This window comes from Patagioenas fasciata, chromosome 1, assembly GCF_037038585.1.
Source record: "Patagioenas fasciata isolate bPatFas1 chromosome 1, bPatFas1.hap1, whole genome shotgun sequence".
Lineage (NCBI taxonomy): Eukaryota > Metazoa > Chordata > Aves > Columbiformes > Columbidae > Patagioenas > Patagioenas fasciata.
The window spans coordinates 177,784,753-177,801,561 of NC_092520.1; the positions used below are offsets into that span (position 1 = coordinate 177,784,753).

The window sequence follows — 16,809 nt, forward strand, 5'->3', positions numbered from 1 at the left end:
GAATAAGTTACTAAACCTAGATGTGTTTACACTTGTAGTCCTGACTGTCTACAGATACTTGGAATCATGACCCAATGCAGGTAGGTGCTACATGGGCTGTGAGGCTGCAGTGCCCAGTGTCCAGTCCCCAACACGAGGTGTTGATTTAAAGAGTGACTGCGATCCAGCAGTGATGTTAGAAAACAGCATCAACTTCTTCCAGAAATTGTGCATTGCGGTAGCTTCCTACCAGTGGAGATGTTTAAAACAAATCTAGGTATTTTATTTTATGACAGAATCACAGAATATTAGGGATTGGAAGGGACTTCGAAAGATCATCTAGTCCAATCCCCCTGCCGGAGCAGGAACACCTAGGTGAGGTTACACAGGAAGGTGTCCAGGCGGGTTTTGAATGTCTCCAGAGCAGGAGACTCCACAACCTCCCTGGGCAGCCTGTTCCAGTGTCTCTCACCCCCACTGTAAAGAAGTTTCTTCTCATACTTAAGTGGAACCTCTTGTGTTCCGGTTTGTACCCATTACCCCTTGTCCTGCCATTGGTTGTCACTGAGACGAGCCTGGCTCCATCCTTGTGACACTCACCCTTTACATATTTATAAACATTAATGAGGTCGCCCCTCAGTCTCCTCCAAGCTAGAGAGCCCCAGCTCCCTCAGCCTTTCCTCATAAGGGAGATGCTCCACTCCCTTAATCATCTTTGTTGCCCTGCACTGGACTCTCTCCAGCAGTTCCCTGTCCTTCTTGAACTGAGGGGCCCAGAACTGGACACAATATTCCAGATGTGGTCTCACCAGGGCAGAGTAGAGGCGAAGGAGAACCTCTCTCGACCTACTAACCGCCCCCCTTCTAATACACCCCAGGATGCCATTGGCCTCCGTGACCACAAGGGCACAGTGCTGGCTCATGGTCAACCTGCTGTCCACCAGGACCACCAGGTCCCTTTCCCCTCGGCTTCTGGGATTATTCTGTGGCATGCAGTTAATATGCAAGTTATAATTGGTTAGAAAGTTTCTGCTGAAAGGGGAACTGTATTTGTGTGCAACAGCTTTTATGGAAATTGCCAGTTTTCCTCTAAAATGGCATTTTTACAGTGGAATATTTAATGACTAAAAAGTTGAAAGGAGGGAATGTTGCTGCAATATATTGCAGGTGGGTGATCTTGGGTGTCTTCTCTCTACATTCTTCGTGTTCAACACATTCTCATGATTCTCATGGCAAAGAGCTCTCATCACCCATTACTTTTTGTTCATGGTACTTGCAATTCAAGTTTTATGAACTGTGTCCTCTTTTTAAGCTCTGTCATTTGTTTGTGCAGACCTGATTTTGAGGCCTGCAAGTCACTGGCATATGAGCCAGTTTTGCTTACAGTATTGCACTGTGAGTCTGGTGCATTTGGGTGAGTCTGATTTCGTTACCTGTGTGCTGTATGGTACATGTCTATTGATTTCTGCCAGGGAGACAACAGAAGTGGTAGAGGAGGGAGACCTTTTGGTTGCATGTGGGTACAAACCCAATTTAGAGATGAGAACAGAAGTCCCTGGTGTTCCATATATCATCATGACATTATTTCTCATCTGAACAAATCTTAGCTTTTGCCTGAAATGTTCTAACTGAATTTACTTTTGGACACAAGTATTTAAGGGAAATGTAGACAAAACACTTTTTTGTGTAATGCTAATATGAAGCTTCTGAAGGATGCTCTTCTGTAGTTGTCAAGGCAGACACGAAATTCTTTGTGCCTTCTTTCTACTATTGTTGTTTATGTACTTCAAGAGGGCTTTTTGTTTTGTTTTTCTGAATGTTTCAGACCAACCTTCAAACATGTTTCCTGTTGTGTTTTCCGACACATTGAGCATGGAAAAAAGGTTCATAAGTGCACCCTTTATTAATAATTGCAAATGCGAGCTGTACAGTGAATGTGTATTGTTTTCTGTCAAGGAAATCTTAGAAGCCTTGAAGTAGAGAGACCAAATAGATAAACAAAGAGGAAGACAGTTGCCAATAGGAGATATATTTAAGGAATAAACAGTTTTGAGATCTTGTCAACTTAAGGTCAAGATTTACAAAACCAGCACATCAATAATGGACCCAGTCAATAAGTGTTGAATTTAATGTCTTCAGCTCTGTTCCTGAGTTGGCTATACCTGCTGGGTGAATTTTGCTGTAGAAGTAAAGAAGTAAAGAAGTAAATAAACCATCTTTTCCTTCCTGGGCACTGCCAGCTGGGAAAAGGCCTTTACCCAGTATTCCTGCCAATAAGGAGTTTCTGCAGCAAGCCCGCAAAGAGGAGACTTGATTCCAGTCTGTCTCTTCTCAAAAGCCTCCATGTCTTGCCCGATAATAAGCCTGTTGCCTGTCAGTGGCAAGAGGGAGCTCTCAGCTGCTTCTTCTGAAATCTTTTTTATATTAAATTAGGAGTTTCCTTTTCCCAAAGCTGTGCTCAATCTAGCTTCCTCCTCTTTCTGGCCAAATCATTTGCGGTGGAATGACTTCAGTAGGAGGGATGAAGCACCTTTCTCAGCACTTAGGCCACTGCTCCAGGGAGGTTTGCGTGCCCCTGGGCATGAGGAGATTTCTGAGGATTTAGCTAGATGCTTACAGTAGCAGCAAGGTAGTATTTAGGAATGCGTCCTTTTATCCTTGCATCAGTTTATGGCTCAGGGTTTTGATTTCTCTTCAGAGTCTCAATTTCCAGTGCGTTTCACGATGCATCAGCCTTCTCTCCTTAAAATGCTGGAATTACCCCTGAAATCCTGGGTTGAACAGTTTGAGAAGAATCAGTTTGGACTCTCCAGCTAGGCAGGGAAGTTTGGGAGAAAAATCTGAAATTGTGAATAATCTCGTCCGATTAAAAAAAAATCCTGCTAAAATATGTTAGTTTTGCAATAATATTTTGTGGTTACTTTCAAATTTTAATGCCTTACTGAGGTGAGATCTAAAAGATAACATGAAGTATTTAAATGTCATTAACCTTATAAGTAGTAGTTTAACCATCAAAACTAGATTACTTTTAATGAAGGTGTAGGCAGCAAGGTATATTTTCAGGGACACACAGTCTGGTTTAAGTCCCAATGTTTCCCAGTGCTCTTCTAGTGATGCTTAAGTCGCTATGGGTATGGTGTTGTACATGGATTTTCCAGCCTTTTTCAATTAATAGATCCATATATCTTCTCTATTGCTCATGTGGATCCCTATGTGCTGAAAACAGGTTTGCCTGAAATCCAGCGTGTCCTGCAGGAGGGTGAAAGGAAGCAAAGTACCTTAGCAGCCACCAGCTTGCTCCTTCACTCACAAAGTGTTCGAGTCCAGGTACTAAGGTGTTTTCCTTATCTGACTCTTTGGTATCATCACTTTCTGGCAGACAGTGGAGGAAAAAGGGATTTCCAAATACTATCTGTAATACTTGATGAGCAAATTTGTAGTACTTGAAGATGGGGCAGGAAGCACAAATTCTTCGAACAATTTAGTGGGTGCTTATTTGCATAATACCATATTGCTTCATTACATCTGCCTGTTCCTGCAAGGCTGAGCTGGCACCTAATGTTCTGGTATCAGAACAGTTCTTACTGTCTCATAAAATTTGTCAGCACAGATCCCCATCACTATCTGATGCAAGTGGAAGTTTTGCTGTGCCCTTGTTGACCAATTTTTAACGTAGCCTGAAGCAAAATTGTTCCGTTACACAGATGCACATAAATGTGTGACAAAGAAAACAAACCAAAGGGTAACTTTCATTTGAAGCAGCCTAAATTAGTGTCTTGATTCCAGCAGTTATTCAAACCTTTGCAGACAGGAGCCTTGAGAAGAGAGGGGAGGACAGTGGAGCTACAGTTAACTCTTTGGGGTGCAGTCAGTTCTTTGGCTTTGCTCTGCACTGAAACCTAGTGGGAAAGTGTTTATCGGATTGCAGTGATCACACCAAAAGCAAAACCTGGAGAGAGGATAGTGGATGGTAGCTAACCAGAAGACTCCAGTTTCATAGAAACACAAGTTTTGTTTTGCTTTTTGATCTCAGTTTAGTATTGTGTTGAAGAAGGACATCTGGACTTCCATGTTAAAAATGTGAATGAGCTTCCTAAATATTCTGATATTTACTTCAGTTTATCTGTTTCTGATGCGACCTGACCTTGCGAAGTTTCTGTTTTGCAGACTGTGTTCTACAGAACACAGATCTGCTTAGCAGATCTGAACTCAGCATGCCAAATGTGCTGAGTGTGAGAAGAGTCCTAAGAAACTCTGAAGGATGGTGCTTGGTGGTCCGGCAACATCTTGTTAGGGTGGAGGACTGAGAACTGCAGAAGATTCACCTGGAGACTGGCAGTTCTTTGTGAAGATGAGCAGGGCCTGATAGTGTCTACAGCTTACACACCTTTTATTGGATCATTTATTCCGTTCATGGAACTGGATTCAAAGTGTATGAGCAAAAGCATTCATTTGCTGGTATGAGCTTGTTCTTTGCAGGCAATTTGGTGATAGAGTCATGGCAGCAAATCCTCCTTCACGGAGATCATTCTTCAATGGAGAGGAAAAGAAAAACTGAAGCTTCTCACTCCCTGCTTTCTTTAGGGGTCCTGATAAAGTCTCCTGGTAAAGCATGTGTCAGCTTTGTAAATACGACTGATTTACATTTATGCCAGTTTACCTTTCCTGAGGTAATTATGACAGTGACCTGTGAAGGTTTCAAGCAGGCCTTGAAGCTTTTCCTTTTAATTGTGTATACACACATATTGTATGTATCTCTGTGTATATATATTAAAAATATTTTTTTGCTCGAGGTGACTTTGTTTAATGCTGTCATGTGCTGGGGTGTCTCCAAAGTACCGACTTCAAGACTTAAAGTAGAATAGGAACGGCTGATGGGACACAGAAAGCCCATACTTCTGGATTTCTCCTTTCCTAGGTCATTTTCTGGTCTCTGGGTTGGTGTGACATACATGTACAGGCATCTGCAGGTGCACCCTGTTCTGGAGAGCTGACTGCTCAGCTCTCACCCCAAGGTCTCTCATGCAGGCAGGGGGAACCTGCTGAGGCTCAGTGCCTCCTGCCTGGCTAGAGCGGGTCCCCGAGTTCCCAGAACAGTGCTCTCGTGAGGAATGTGCTCTTTGTGTTTCCAGTAGGAAGCTGTTTCCAGCCTGTTTACATGTTTTAGCTTACACGGCATGTAGCTAAAAACAGATAACCCAGGAAAATGGCATCCTCATTGCTAGGCTACAGCTATTTTGTTTGGTCTCCTTTTGGCCCCGTAAATCTCACATCCTTGACAATAGCCTCATTACAACAGGAAATTCACTGACTCAGAGGCTCTCCTGGGAGACGGGCAATAGCATAATCTGGGCTGAGGAAGGGCTGGGGTGTGGGCTGTTGACTTTCTAGGGATAGACACTAACTAGGAGACTGCTGTTAACAACACGGGAACTGTCACCTCCTTCTCTAGCAGCCCTGACATATGGAACAACTAAACATCTGGGGCCTCACCTTCAGGAGATGATACTGAGCTCAGAGCCTCAGTGGAAGTGCTGATGTATGGGCAGTGTCTGGGCATAAGTATTTCACCTTAAATAGTTTTACTCGAAATGGTGTGGATTTATTCCATTATATAACTGATGATACTTGGTAAATCAAGGTGCATAATGCTGGTGCTATTTCTTAACCTGAGTAACTGTTTAATCACTGAATTTTTGATTATAAATCAGCTTTCAAAATTCTGTTCCCAGTTAGAGTGATTTTCTTTGAGACACATTGTCAGTAATTCCACTTTGCCATGTCACTGAGTCACTGCTGTGCAACCACACCACATTAACAGGAAGCCCAGAAGTTTCAGTTCACCTGATCTAACTATTTGCAAGACATAGCTGGATATATGTAGGTCACTATATAAAGTGACAGACTCTTGTAATACATGCGTGATTTTACACTCCAAATTAAAAGAACTAGCCGTCTGGTGGAAGGGTAAATAGTGGTGCCTTTTGGGGCATAAAGCTGCATGTGCTGAATTCCGTTTTCTGTGTGAGCTAAGCGATGGCTCCTATTGGCAAGTCTTATTGAAACTTCTGTTTATGCTTTACTGATGTCAATAGCAGTTGTCTGCAGAGGCAGGACCACTGGACTAACATCTATTGCACTTCCATTGACACTCTTTTTTTCTGTTTTTTTCGCTTATTAATCACTGAATCCTCCTGGCACTGCAATAGAAGTTGCCACATCAGTGGTCCTACGGTACCAGTAATAACATTGGTGGCAGCTGTACGGTGTTGTCTCAATGTGTCTCTGGGTGACTTTCTCTTGGAGCTTCACTACATTACTGTTCCTGAGATGAGAATAAAGTTATTTGAAGCACGTTTTTCTTGTCCCGGAATGTAATTTAAAATTGAGACCACAACGCACTATTAGTGCCCTCCCACTTGGAGTTTTAATGATATGAAATACAAACTTTATGATGTTTATTATACTTAGGAGACCCAGAAACTATGTAACAGAAACAAGTGAAGCTCAGAAACAAAGGTGTTTGGTGAAAAATCAGACATATAAGCAAAAGTGTTACTGTCAGAGGAAATGTGTTACTCACTGTGTAGCAAAAGTGTTACTGTCAGGGGAGGTAGGTGAATCGCACGTCCTCTGCAAGAAACCTGAGTCAGCAGTGTCTGTACCAAGGTCTGACACGAGAGTCTTTTCCAAACTCATGTAACACTCCCAGGCTAAGCAATTTTAATAGTACTCCTCCTCCTCCTTCCAGAAGATTCACAGTGTCTTACAGAACATTAAAAGTTTCACGAAAAAGGGAAAAATATAACAGTCAAATGCTATATGTCTTCTCTCAGTCTCTCCTCTATGGATGTTGTGTACTAACACTTCAGTAAAGCCTTTGACACCGTATCCCACAGCATTCTGCTGCAAAAACTGCAGCTCATGGCTTGGACAGGTGTGCTCTTCATTGGGTAAAGAACTGCGCCCAAGGAGTTGTGGTGAACGGTGTCAAATCCAGTTGGTGACCGGTCACAAGTGATGTTCCCCAGGGCTCAGTACTGGCGTCAGTTCTGTTTAATCTCTTTATCAATGATCTGGATGAGGGGATTGAGTACGCTCTCAGTAACTTTGCAGATGACACTAAATTGGGTGGGAGTGTTGATCTGCTGGAGGGTAGGAAGGCTCTATAGAGGGATCTGGACCAGCTGTTTCAATGGGCTGAGGCCAATTATATGAGGTCAAACAAGACCAAGTGCCGGGTCCTGCACTTTGGTCACAACAACCCTAGGCAGCACTACAGGCTTGGGGAAGAGTGGCTGTAAAGCTGCCTGACAGAAAAGGACATGGGTGTGGTGGTCAACAGACGGCTGAACATGAGCCAACAGTGTGTCCAGGTGGCCAGGCAGGCCAACAGCATCCTGGCTTGTACCAGAAATAGTGTGGCCAGCAGGACTAGGGAAGTGATCATCCATCCCCCTGTACTTGGTGCTGCTGAGGCTCCACCTTGAATCCTGTGTTCAGTTTTGGGCCCCTCACTATAGGAAAATCATTGAGGTGCTGGAGCAAGTTCAGAGAAGGGCAACGAAGCTGGTGAAGTGTCTGGAGCACAAGTCTTCTGAGGAGCATCTGAGGGAACTGGGACTGTTCAGACTGGAGAAAAGGAGAGTGAGGGGAGACCTGATCGCTGTCTACAACTACCTGAAAGGAGGTTGTAGCATGGAGCGTTTTGGTCTCTTCTCCCAGGTAGCATGTGATAGGATGAGAGGAAGTGGCCTCAAGGGAAGGTTCAGATGGGATATTAGGAAACATTTCTTCATGGGAAGGGTTGTCAGGCATTGGAACAGGCTGCCTGGGGAAGTGGTTGAGTCACCATCCCTGGAGGTAATAAAAAAAAAAATAGGTGAGGTTCTCAGGGACATGGTTTAGTGACTCTGCTAGGTTATGGTTGGACTAAATGATTTCCAGAGGTCCCTTTCAGCCTCAGCCATTCTGTGATTCTATGATTCTGTTGATATAATTTCCTCCATATAAAACTGATCCTTTGTGCCATTCCTAATGATCATGCCCAGAAGACACTTGCCTGTGTACCCAGATGATTCCATAACAAATGGCTGAATTATAGAAAATCTTATTTTCAGGTTTTTCTAAGTAAGAGTCAGCTTCCATTATTGATGCTTCCATGGCTGTACAGACAGCTGACTAAAATAAGGCTTTACTGGAGCTTGATTAGAAACATTTTTTTAAGTCTGTTTTAATCTTTTCAAGCTTGAAAGCCTAGGCAAAAGCAGAGACGAATTGAGACAAAACACAATGAACTAGCTCAAAATTAAGCTGTAACAAAATGAGGGGGATTAATGTGACCTGAAAGTTCAGGATGTCTTCACATAGATCGCCTCTTTGGTTTTAGGTCCATTTGAACAGATACTTAAGGGGGGCAGAATTTAATTGCCAGGTACATGACGCAAAAGGACAATATGCAGGCTTGTTCTGCCACGTACCTACTCTTGGCAATATGTTTCTAGCCCAGTGTCTGATCCTGAGGATGTTTCTAATAATGCAATATAATCCTAGCTGATTGAAAACGTACTAAAGCTCAAGAAAATTCCTGTACACCAGCATCCTGGTGACAATACACAGCAGCTGAACATCAAAGTACAGTATTCATTACTCACCTGTGGCCTCATTCAAAGTAAGAAGGAAATGTCTGTGGCTTTTGAGGCAGATGTGATGTAGTGTTCCAGTCCTCCTCAAAGAAATCCTCTGTCCTCAATATGGGTCAAGAAGTCATTGTCGAGAATATTAAACCGCTATGGTTTCTTACTGAATTAGGGAAACTCCATGTAATTACACTGTAAAAGTTTATTGGTGAGGTCAATGATAGGATAGACATTTATCTCTTGGGACAGCAGTGGGGAGAAAATACAATTTGTGAACAATTTCAGAATTTTAAAAAATTATTAAACATAAATAATGTAGAGGATATGTTATAGAAGTTCAGACGTCTTTGGTAGTTTTTAATTAAAAGTAGCAGGTATATTTTCTTGTAAGAATTTTGCATTTTAAACACTGCTACTAGCGTCAAACATTAAAAATAACATTAAGCCTACAAAAAGTCACAAAATAAAAAAGGAAAATTATCTTCCCACCCCCCCCCCGCCTCTTCTTCTGCCCCCTACCCTGAGCTTGGAGAGGTCTTTTGGAGGGGGAGTGGGGGGAAGGAGGAGGGGTGTTTGTTTGGCTTTTTTTTCAGGTGTGTGGTGGGTTTTTTTTTGGTTGGTTGGTTGATTTGGTTTGGTTTCCCAAGAGAACATTCTTTTATAAATAAAAGTTTGGAACTGTGACATATCATAAGACATCAGTAGTTCAGGCTCAAATAGAAATTACTAAATTACCAGTTCCCATAGCACTGGCTAGATTACTTGACAATGTTAACATAGGAAATTATTAGTGAGGAAGGCTGCTCTTTTAAGATGTGTTCTTCAGACATGGTTTTTTTTCCACTTCATTATTTCTCCCCAAAGTAAGACCCACCAGTGACGGTTTCAGTCAGGGAATCACATTTTAAATGAAATGCATCTTGCCTTCCACTAATCTCTTCTGCCAGCTCTGCAGTTCAGAGCAACCTGTTCAGAGAGGGGTGTCTAGGTAAGCAACTTCTCCATGGTTCACCTCCTGTGCTGGCTTAAGCCCTTATATTTCAGAAGTTTATTTCCTCCTCAAATAAGACTGCAGCAGAAAAGCCTCTGATTCCTTGTTCCTTCTCTGGACTTCAGCTGAGGACCAGAGTAAGATCCAGTGGTAGGACCGTGCAGGGTTTTAGCTCCATCTTTCCGTAGGATGTAATGCCAGACATGTATCTCCTGTCCAGGGTGTGGTGAGCTAGTCAGAAAAGGTGATAGTAGTGACTAGTCACATCCTTGTTCAATGCAACCTCATAACAGGAATAGCAAACCCTGGGAACAGGAGGTGTATTTCCACTTCCAAAGAAATTCTTCTGACATAACTGCAGCTGTGACTGTGGCTATAACATCACTCAGTGGTACATCCAGAATCAGCATTCATCTACTGAAGGGTGGTTGGGAAGAGATCAGGAGTGGATTGATGAGTAGGGGAGCCATACAGTCAGCTAAAATTAGTGTGCAGTGAGATTGGGAACATTCATTTTTGGGCTGGACCTTACTCACAGCAAGCTAAAGGGATGGAAGATAGGTTGTTCTAGCTCACAACTGGAAACAAAATGTTAAATAATGTGAAGACTTTAGGGATGTCATGGAAAGGGAATTTGTGAAACACGAATTAACAATCTCACAATGGGCATTTCAGCATTTCAGTGTCATACCGGAGGCAGGGAGGTTAACTAAACAAGTGAAATCAAGCTTTTTTAGAGCATCACAAGGAGGACATCATGGCACAGACAAAAAGTACTATGACTGAGAGAGGTGGCTGACAACATAGATAAAAGAGAGCTTTATCAAGATTAACGTAATGTTTTCTATGAAAGTATGTCTCAGTGTATGGTTTCTAACACTAGAGAAGACAGATCCTGTAATCACTGCATAAAAGAGAACAGAAGAAAGATTCAGCATCTAATTCCTCATCTCTCTGCCCGGTGTTGTCTAAATATCCATCAGCATGTGTTGGAAACCATGTGGGCTCCTCACACTGGTTTGAACAGATGTGAGTGGCACAGCTCCTGCTTACCCACGTCACAGATCCTTCCCATGGGACTGGAGCTACAAGAAGAGATCAAGCAAGCCAGATCCCTTTCTGACAAGAGCAGACGATGAAAGGGATGGAGAGGTGGGATCCAGAAAGGTGGGAGGGCAGGCCGTCTGGATCAGGACGGGGGTAGCATTCCACCCTCAGGGACAGTCTGAATGCACATTCAAGGGTTTTGTTCTGGGGTTGGGACTTCTGCTGGGTGAGCGGGTGGAGAGGTGCAAGAAACCTCAGTTAGAAGCAGACTTTGATTATCAGACTATGTTCAACACCTGGAGAGGAGTTTGTGGGATTGAACTTCAGGGGAGATGAATCTTCAAAACAGCTTATCTGTCCAGATTTCTCCCAGTGTGGTCTTTAATATCTGCCTTTTCACTAAGTATAACTCAGCCTCCCATCTTCTCATCATCCTGCTCCACCACTGGGCCTATTAGCCTGGTAAATGAAAAACTTATGGAAAATAATTTATAAATATGATTTTGAATAGCTTTGTGGTACGTGTGGTGTGTGAACTAGATTGTGGAAATCTTGGGCCAACGTTGCTTCCTGCTGCCCACTGCAGTGGTGCAGTGGAGGCCAATTGTGGGAGTGGATGTCCTGAGAGGGACATGGAGAGAGACAGGGTGATGATGATGGCTCCAGGGCAATGGGGTGCAGCTTCAAGGGTGCAGAGCTGTACATAGCTGATGTGGCAGGTGTCTGAGGACAACTGAGGCAGGACTGAGGCATGGAGAGACAGATTCGTGCTGTGGATGCACCAGGAGAGGCTAAAGTGTAAACCTGGTGCCAGCCAGCCTTCAACTGCTTCGTTTCAGGCATAAGCAAAAGACGTGGGCATTTCAACCCATGAAGTAAGGCTCTTGTCCTGAGAACGTCAGCCATGAGGAATGCAGCCCAGCCCTGGGGATGTCCCTGTTTACTTTCAGAGGCAAAGCTGTAGCCTTGATTTTTCAGGTCCAATTTTTCACATTTGTTACCTATGTGCCCTGTGGATATTAGGCAACAAGGAGTTTGCATTTGTATGCGTTCTGTGTCGTCATGCCTTACAACCTCAGCTGGCTTGCAAATTACTCTCTAAAGAGAGCACAGTTTCCCTTCAGCACCCTGCATAATATTTCAGACTGAAAGTGCAGTGCTGTCTTTACATTTGCAGAACAGGGTCAGGAACGTGGAAATCATCTGGAGAAGTAGGTGCATGACCACAGCTCTGGTCATTACTCCCAACTACAGCCCGGAATATGGATAATTTTTTTTTTAAATGGGATTTTGGAGATCAGGGATGTGATGAGTGCAGTGTTGGTCTTACTCTGTTTCTGATCTCTCAGAGAGAATTGCACAGTGATGGGCAGATGGCTGGTGACTTCAGTGGAACACTCTGTGTGATAGGAACTGTGGGTGGTCAGTGCTTTGGTTCTGGTGCTGTTTCTGACCGCTTGTGTATACCAGTCAGCACCAGTGGAGCACAAGTCTTTTACCACAGAAGATGAACAAAATTTAATATAAATTAGCATATCTGCCATCAAATTTCTAATTCAATTAGTGTGTTACAATCAGGACAGAAGGCACAAGCCCATAAACTTCTCAAATATTTTTTTGTAAAAAGAATTCAGGTATTCTGCCCTGGTAAAAGCCCCTGCTTTGCCCTGCATTAAAATTTTGTTTATTTTATAAGAAACTGAAGATGGCAATGGCCTTGAAGTTGTATTTGTGGGTTTTGTAGTGGTTAGGTAGTTCTCAGAAGAGGATACTGGAAAGTAAGAGACTTGCTGATGTCATTTTTAATTCATCACCAGCACCCAAAAAAAAAAAAGCTGAGAGAGATGTTGATGGCCCTATATAAGGTGCACCTCACCTCCTGCAGAGCACATCTAGAATCACAGCAAAGGTAAGACTCGTAGCCTTTGTGCCTCTTTCTCTTTGCCTTGCTCACTCTCCCTGATGCTGACACTACTCTCTCTCAGCAGTGCCGAGTGCTGTAACTGCAACCTGCTGGGACAGACAACTTTGGATCGTGAGCCATGGCCTCCCTGAAGACCTTGACCAAGAGCTTTGCAGGATGGGTCATCTGCTGCTGTTGTTGTCTCCCTCTTCTTCTCAGCAGCCCTCTGCCTCTGAGAGGGCCAGGCTTGGCTTCTACGGCCCATCATGCCTGCAGGCTCAGGAAGATCAACTTCCAGCAGCCCTACATCAGGAATCGCACCTACACTTTGGCTAAAATGGTACAGTAACTCATGTGTCCTTCATGGTGGGATCTGAGGACCTCCTCCTCTGTCAGTGCCATGGCTTCTCATGTTTGGCATTCCTCTCTCTTTCTCATGCCTTTCTCCAGAAAAAAAAAAAAAAAAACAACAAACCCAAGCATTTACATTAAGGAAGAGCTTGGGCAAATGAAGTGGGTCTGTTGCCCTCTTGTTGTGTAGCTGGAGGAAGCTGCTGCCTCTCTCCTCCTGCTCCCCAAGGGAAAGGCAACCCCTGCACAGCTCCTTCTCTAGAATGACTTCTGCTAGACTGGGAAAATTGTGAAACATGAGCTTAAACACCTCTGTTTGCCCAGTCCATTTGGAGCTGGGCCTGCCTGCGACTTCAGTCATGGCCAGGCAGCTCCTCAGGCATCTTACAGTGCTCTGTTTAGGCAGGTTTTTTGGCTGCTGTTACCCTGGGTGGGTCCCCCTCAGCGTATGCCATCGAGTACTGCAGCACCTCCCAGCAGTGCTGTGGGCTGCCGTGAGGTTGGCCACCTGCAGCATATGGTTTAGTCATCATAACCACTACAACATCTGATGTTTAAGAGGGGGACAGGAATTCAGGTTTCTGCTTATTTATTTTTCAGTGATACTAACCTTGAATCTCATCCAATTAAGGGGAGAAACAGACACAATGTCCACGCTTTTCTACCTGTAACAGACTGTCTATAGTGTCCATTCACTCTTCTCACATGCACTATTATTGATGAAAACCTTAGGGTTTTATTATTAATTTTTAGATTGAGTCCCCATTCCCACCTGACATTTCCTTTTTTTCTTCTCAGGCCAGGGTCTCAGACCAGGACACAGACAACAGGCTCATTGGGCAGCAGCTCTATGCTAATGTCAAAGTAAGTCTTACAGCAGAAGGCTGTTCTTTGCACCCTTCTCCAGGATTTGTAGATCTCTCGCTGTGATTTAACATGACCTCTTATTTGCATACATAGGAAAACAACCGCTGCTACATGATGAAGAGGATTGTGGAGATAGTAGTGACAGATGTCCTTCTCACCAAGGTCAAGGACCAGTATCCATATGTTGAGGAGGTGGCACAGTTCTTTGCATCCTTGAACTCGGAGCTGAGTAGATGTGTGAGTAGCACTGGATTTCTTTCCCTTCTCGCAATTCTTGTCACTGTTCCTGAATCTCAGAGTGATGCAAACAGTGGCAAAAGGCAGTGATATGAAAGGAAACCTCAGATCAAAGATATCAAACTCGAGGTTGATAGAAAGGTGCAAAAAAGAAAAAAAAAGGCACATTGTTGCATACAGCTGTCAATGTTATTTCTGGATGTTTTCTTTTTTTTTTTTAGAAATTCTCAGGAAACAGAGAACACATTGAAAGGAACCTGGAAGAACTGAAGAGCAAAATGAAACAGGTATATTTTTTCCCAACATTTAAAAAGAGTAGTTCCAAATCCCAGTCATTGACTTGGATTAAGGCTGACCTAAGTAAGAAACAAACTCTGGGGATTATTTAGAAGGTGAAACCTTCAGGGGCATGAAAGAGGGGATTGGTGGTATTTCCACTCCCAGCCCTCCTTCGCTTGTCCTGTTAACTCTCTGCATGTGTTATAGTAATTTAAAATGGTCCTTCAGAAATCAGGTTGCAGGTAACTTTATATGCTAGACTGGATTAGAGTGAGCTAGTTTATATATTATGGTGTAACAACTGTAATAGAACTAATCTGAGAGAATAAGGAGAGTAAATTCTCAATTTGGTTTCTATGACAAGGCTAATTTCGATTTTCTGAGGAATAGTAAGATGCTAAAACTTATATTGTGCTCTTTTCTAGTTGGGAGAGAATGGAAAGACTAAAGCCATTGGAGAACTGGATTTACTGTTTGACTACACAGAAAACGCCTGTACTGATGCCCCAAAGAAGGGAGGGAACAAGAAGAAAAACTGAAAGAATTTTAGATCAGTCTCGAGGAGATGTCTCTGAAAAACTCTTGCTATAGCTCAAATTGATTAATTATTGTGGACGACGACCCCCATCTCCTTCCCCCTCCCAACCCTGCCCCAATGCAGTATATGTTTCACCCATACCAAAACCAGCAAACTAAGTGGGCATAGACAGGAAGCATATTGCTGCCGCCTTTGAAAATGAATACCCCAGGACAGTGTTTGCAGCTCCATTTCAACACAAGGCATTAATTATTTTTCAATGGCACGCTCCTGTCCTTCTCATCTCCATTGGAATAAAGCAACCACTTCTCTATTTTATAGGCTGAGATTTGACACCTGTGAATCAGCTTTGTTGAGGTAGACAGTGATGCGTAGCCAGACTGTTTTAAGCCTTTTACTTGGAAATTTCTCTTGAATATGTTGCCCCCTTCTGACCTTTACCTGAAAAGCTGGTGTTTCAGACTATTTCAGAAATTATTTTTGTCATTCATATTTAATGGTAACTTATTTTAAAGTAATAATTATACAGTATTTTTATTTATATAGATTAATTGAAAAATATGCAAGAAAATGTATTTATGTACTAAAGGCTTTTAAATGAACAATGAAATTGAATCTGATGGCTGATATTTATATGCAAATGAATCATTATATAAATGCTTACTCTTTAATTTATTATAATAAATATTTTGGTGCTCAAATATTGCCATTTAAAGAGTTTTTCTTTTTTGCTTAAATGCAAAGGAGATGACACATTGTGTCTGTGGGGTTGCTGGGCCAGTGACTGTATTCTCGTATGCAGAAAAGATGCAGCTTGCTCTGGGGACATGGTTCTTCAGAGCACTATGTCCTTACTGCCCCATAGGCACACTGAACACAAATGGCACTCTGCAGCATCAGAGGATTGAGAGCTCCTCAGAAGAGAAGTGCTTGGTGCCTACTGTGAATGCAAGCTCCCAGACATAAAAAAACAATACCAGTGTCACTGAGTAGCAGTTTAATCCATCATTATCAGGTCCTTCAGCAACATCTCCTGGGCAAAGACACAGGAATTGCTCTGGTTCAGCCAGTGACATCAGTGGCTGGACCAAGGTTAAGCGTAAAAATTATTCAAATAGTGAAAAAGCCAGAAGAAATACATAACAGTAGATTGTCAGCAACTGGTGAAGGCTTCTTGAGCAAGACTTTACCATTTCTTCATAAGAGCAACAGGCATCCTGTCCACATCTTGAAAAAAAAAAAAAAAGAAAAAGAAAAAGAAAAAAAAAGTATGTTCTCAAATAAAAGATTCGGAGTAGCTTAGCAGGTGAGGAGGGTGAAATTTTGCATACACAGCACATGAGGGATATTAATATGAAAAAATATTGCTAAAAGGATATCTTGAACACGCTCAATGAAGAGATACTGTAATATAGAAAAAATGTTAGCAGGAAATCTACCTTGATCTACCTCGATCTTCTTCGATAACTTCATCAGTTAAATTCAAAGAGAAATTAAAGTTAGTCTAAAAATAGTCTCAACATGTCTTACATTAGCTGTTGAATTTAGACAGCACTGAAGCGGGATTAAACTATCCCATGTTGCTCCTGAACCAGAGCAATTTTGAGATAAAAACATCCACCCGTACCCAATTTGAACAAGGTTTATATGAATGGAAATTATAACACTTTCTTGTGGGAACTCTCGTGGTAGACAGGTTTACGATCAGTTTGGGGATGAGTGCCTTTACCTGTCAAACTAGATGCTATCAACATGGTTTACTTTGCTCCACACTCTCATTTGCCTCTCACAAGACATGAAGTATTATACATGCCTGTTCACAGTCAAGGCAGAAGTGATCCAACAGTGACAGCCATCCAGGGTTTGGTACCACATTACAGTGTTAGGGGTTTAACCAGTAAGATATTTATTTTATTTCTTGTGGGACAAGCAATGACGTTGTCAAAAACCATTGGCCCACATCCTTTCTCTTATCACT

General features: G+C 42.7%; 1 protein-coding gene across 1 annotated transcript; it reads left to right on the top strand.

The window, feature by feature from the left end:
* The first annotated feature begins 12,695 nt into the window (after positions 1–12,695).
* IL22 (interleukin 22) lies at positions 12,696–15,287 on the top strand. Its single transcript, XM_065846982.2, has 5 exons — positions 12,696–12,899; positions 13,709–13,774; positions 13,871–14,014; positions 14,236–14,301; positions 14,719–15,287. Exons 1-5 carry the CDS (start codon positions 12,699–12,701, stop codon positions 14,830–14,832), a joined length of 591 nt encoding a protein of 196 aa, XP_065703054.1. The 5' UTR covers positions 12,696–12,698; the 3' UTR covers positions 14,833–15,287.
* Positions 15,288–16,809: the final 1,522 nt, after the last annotated feature.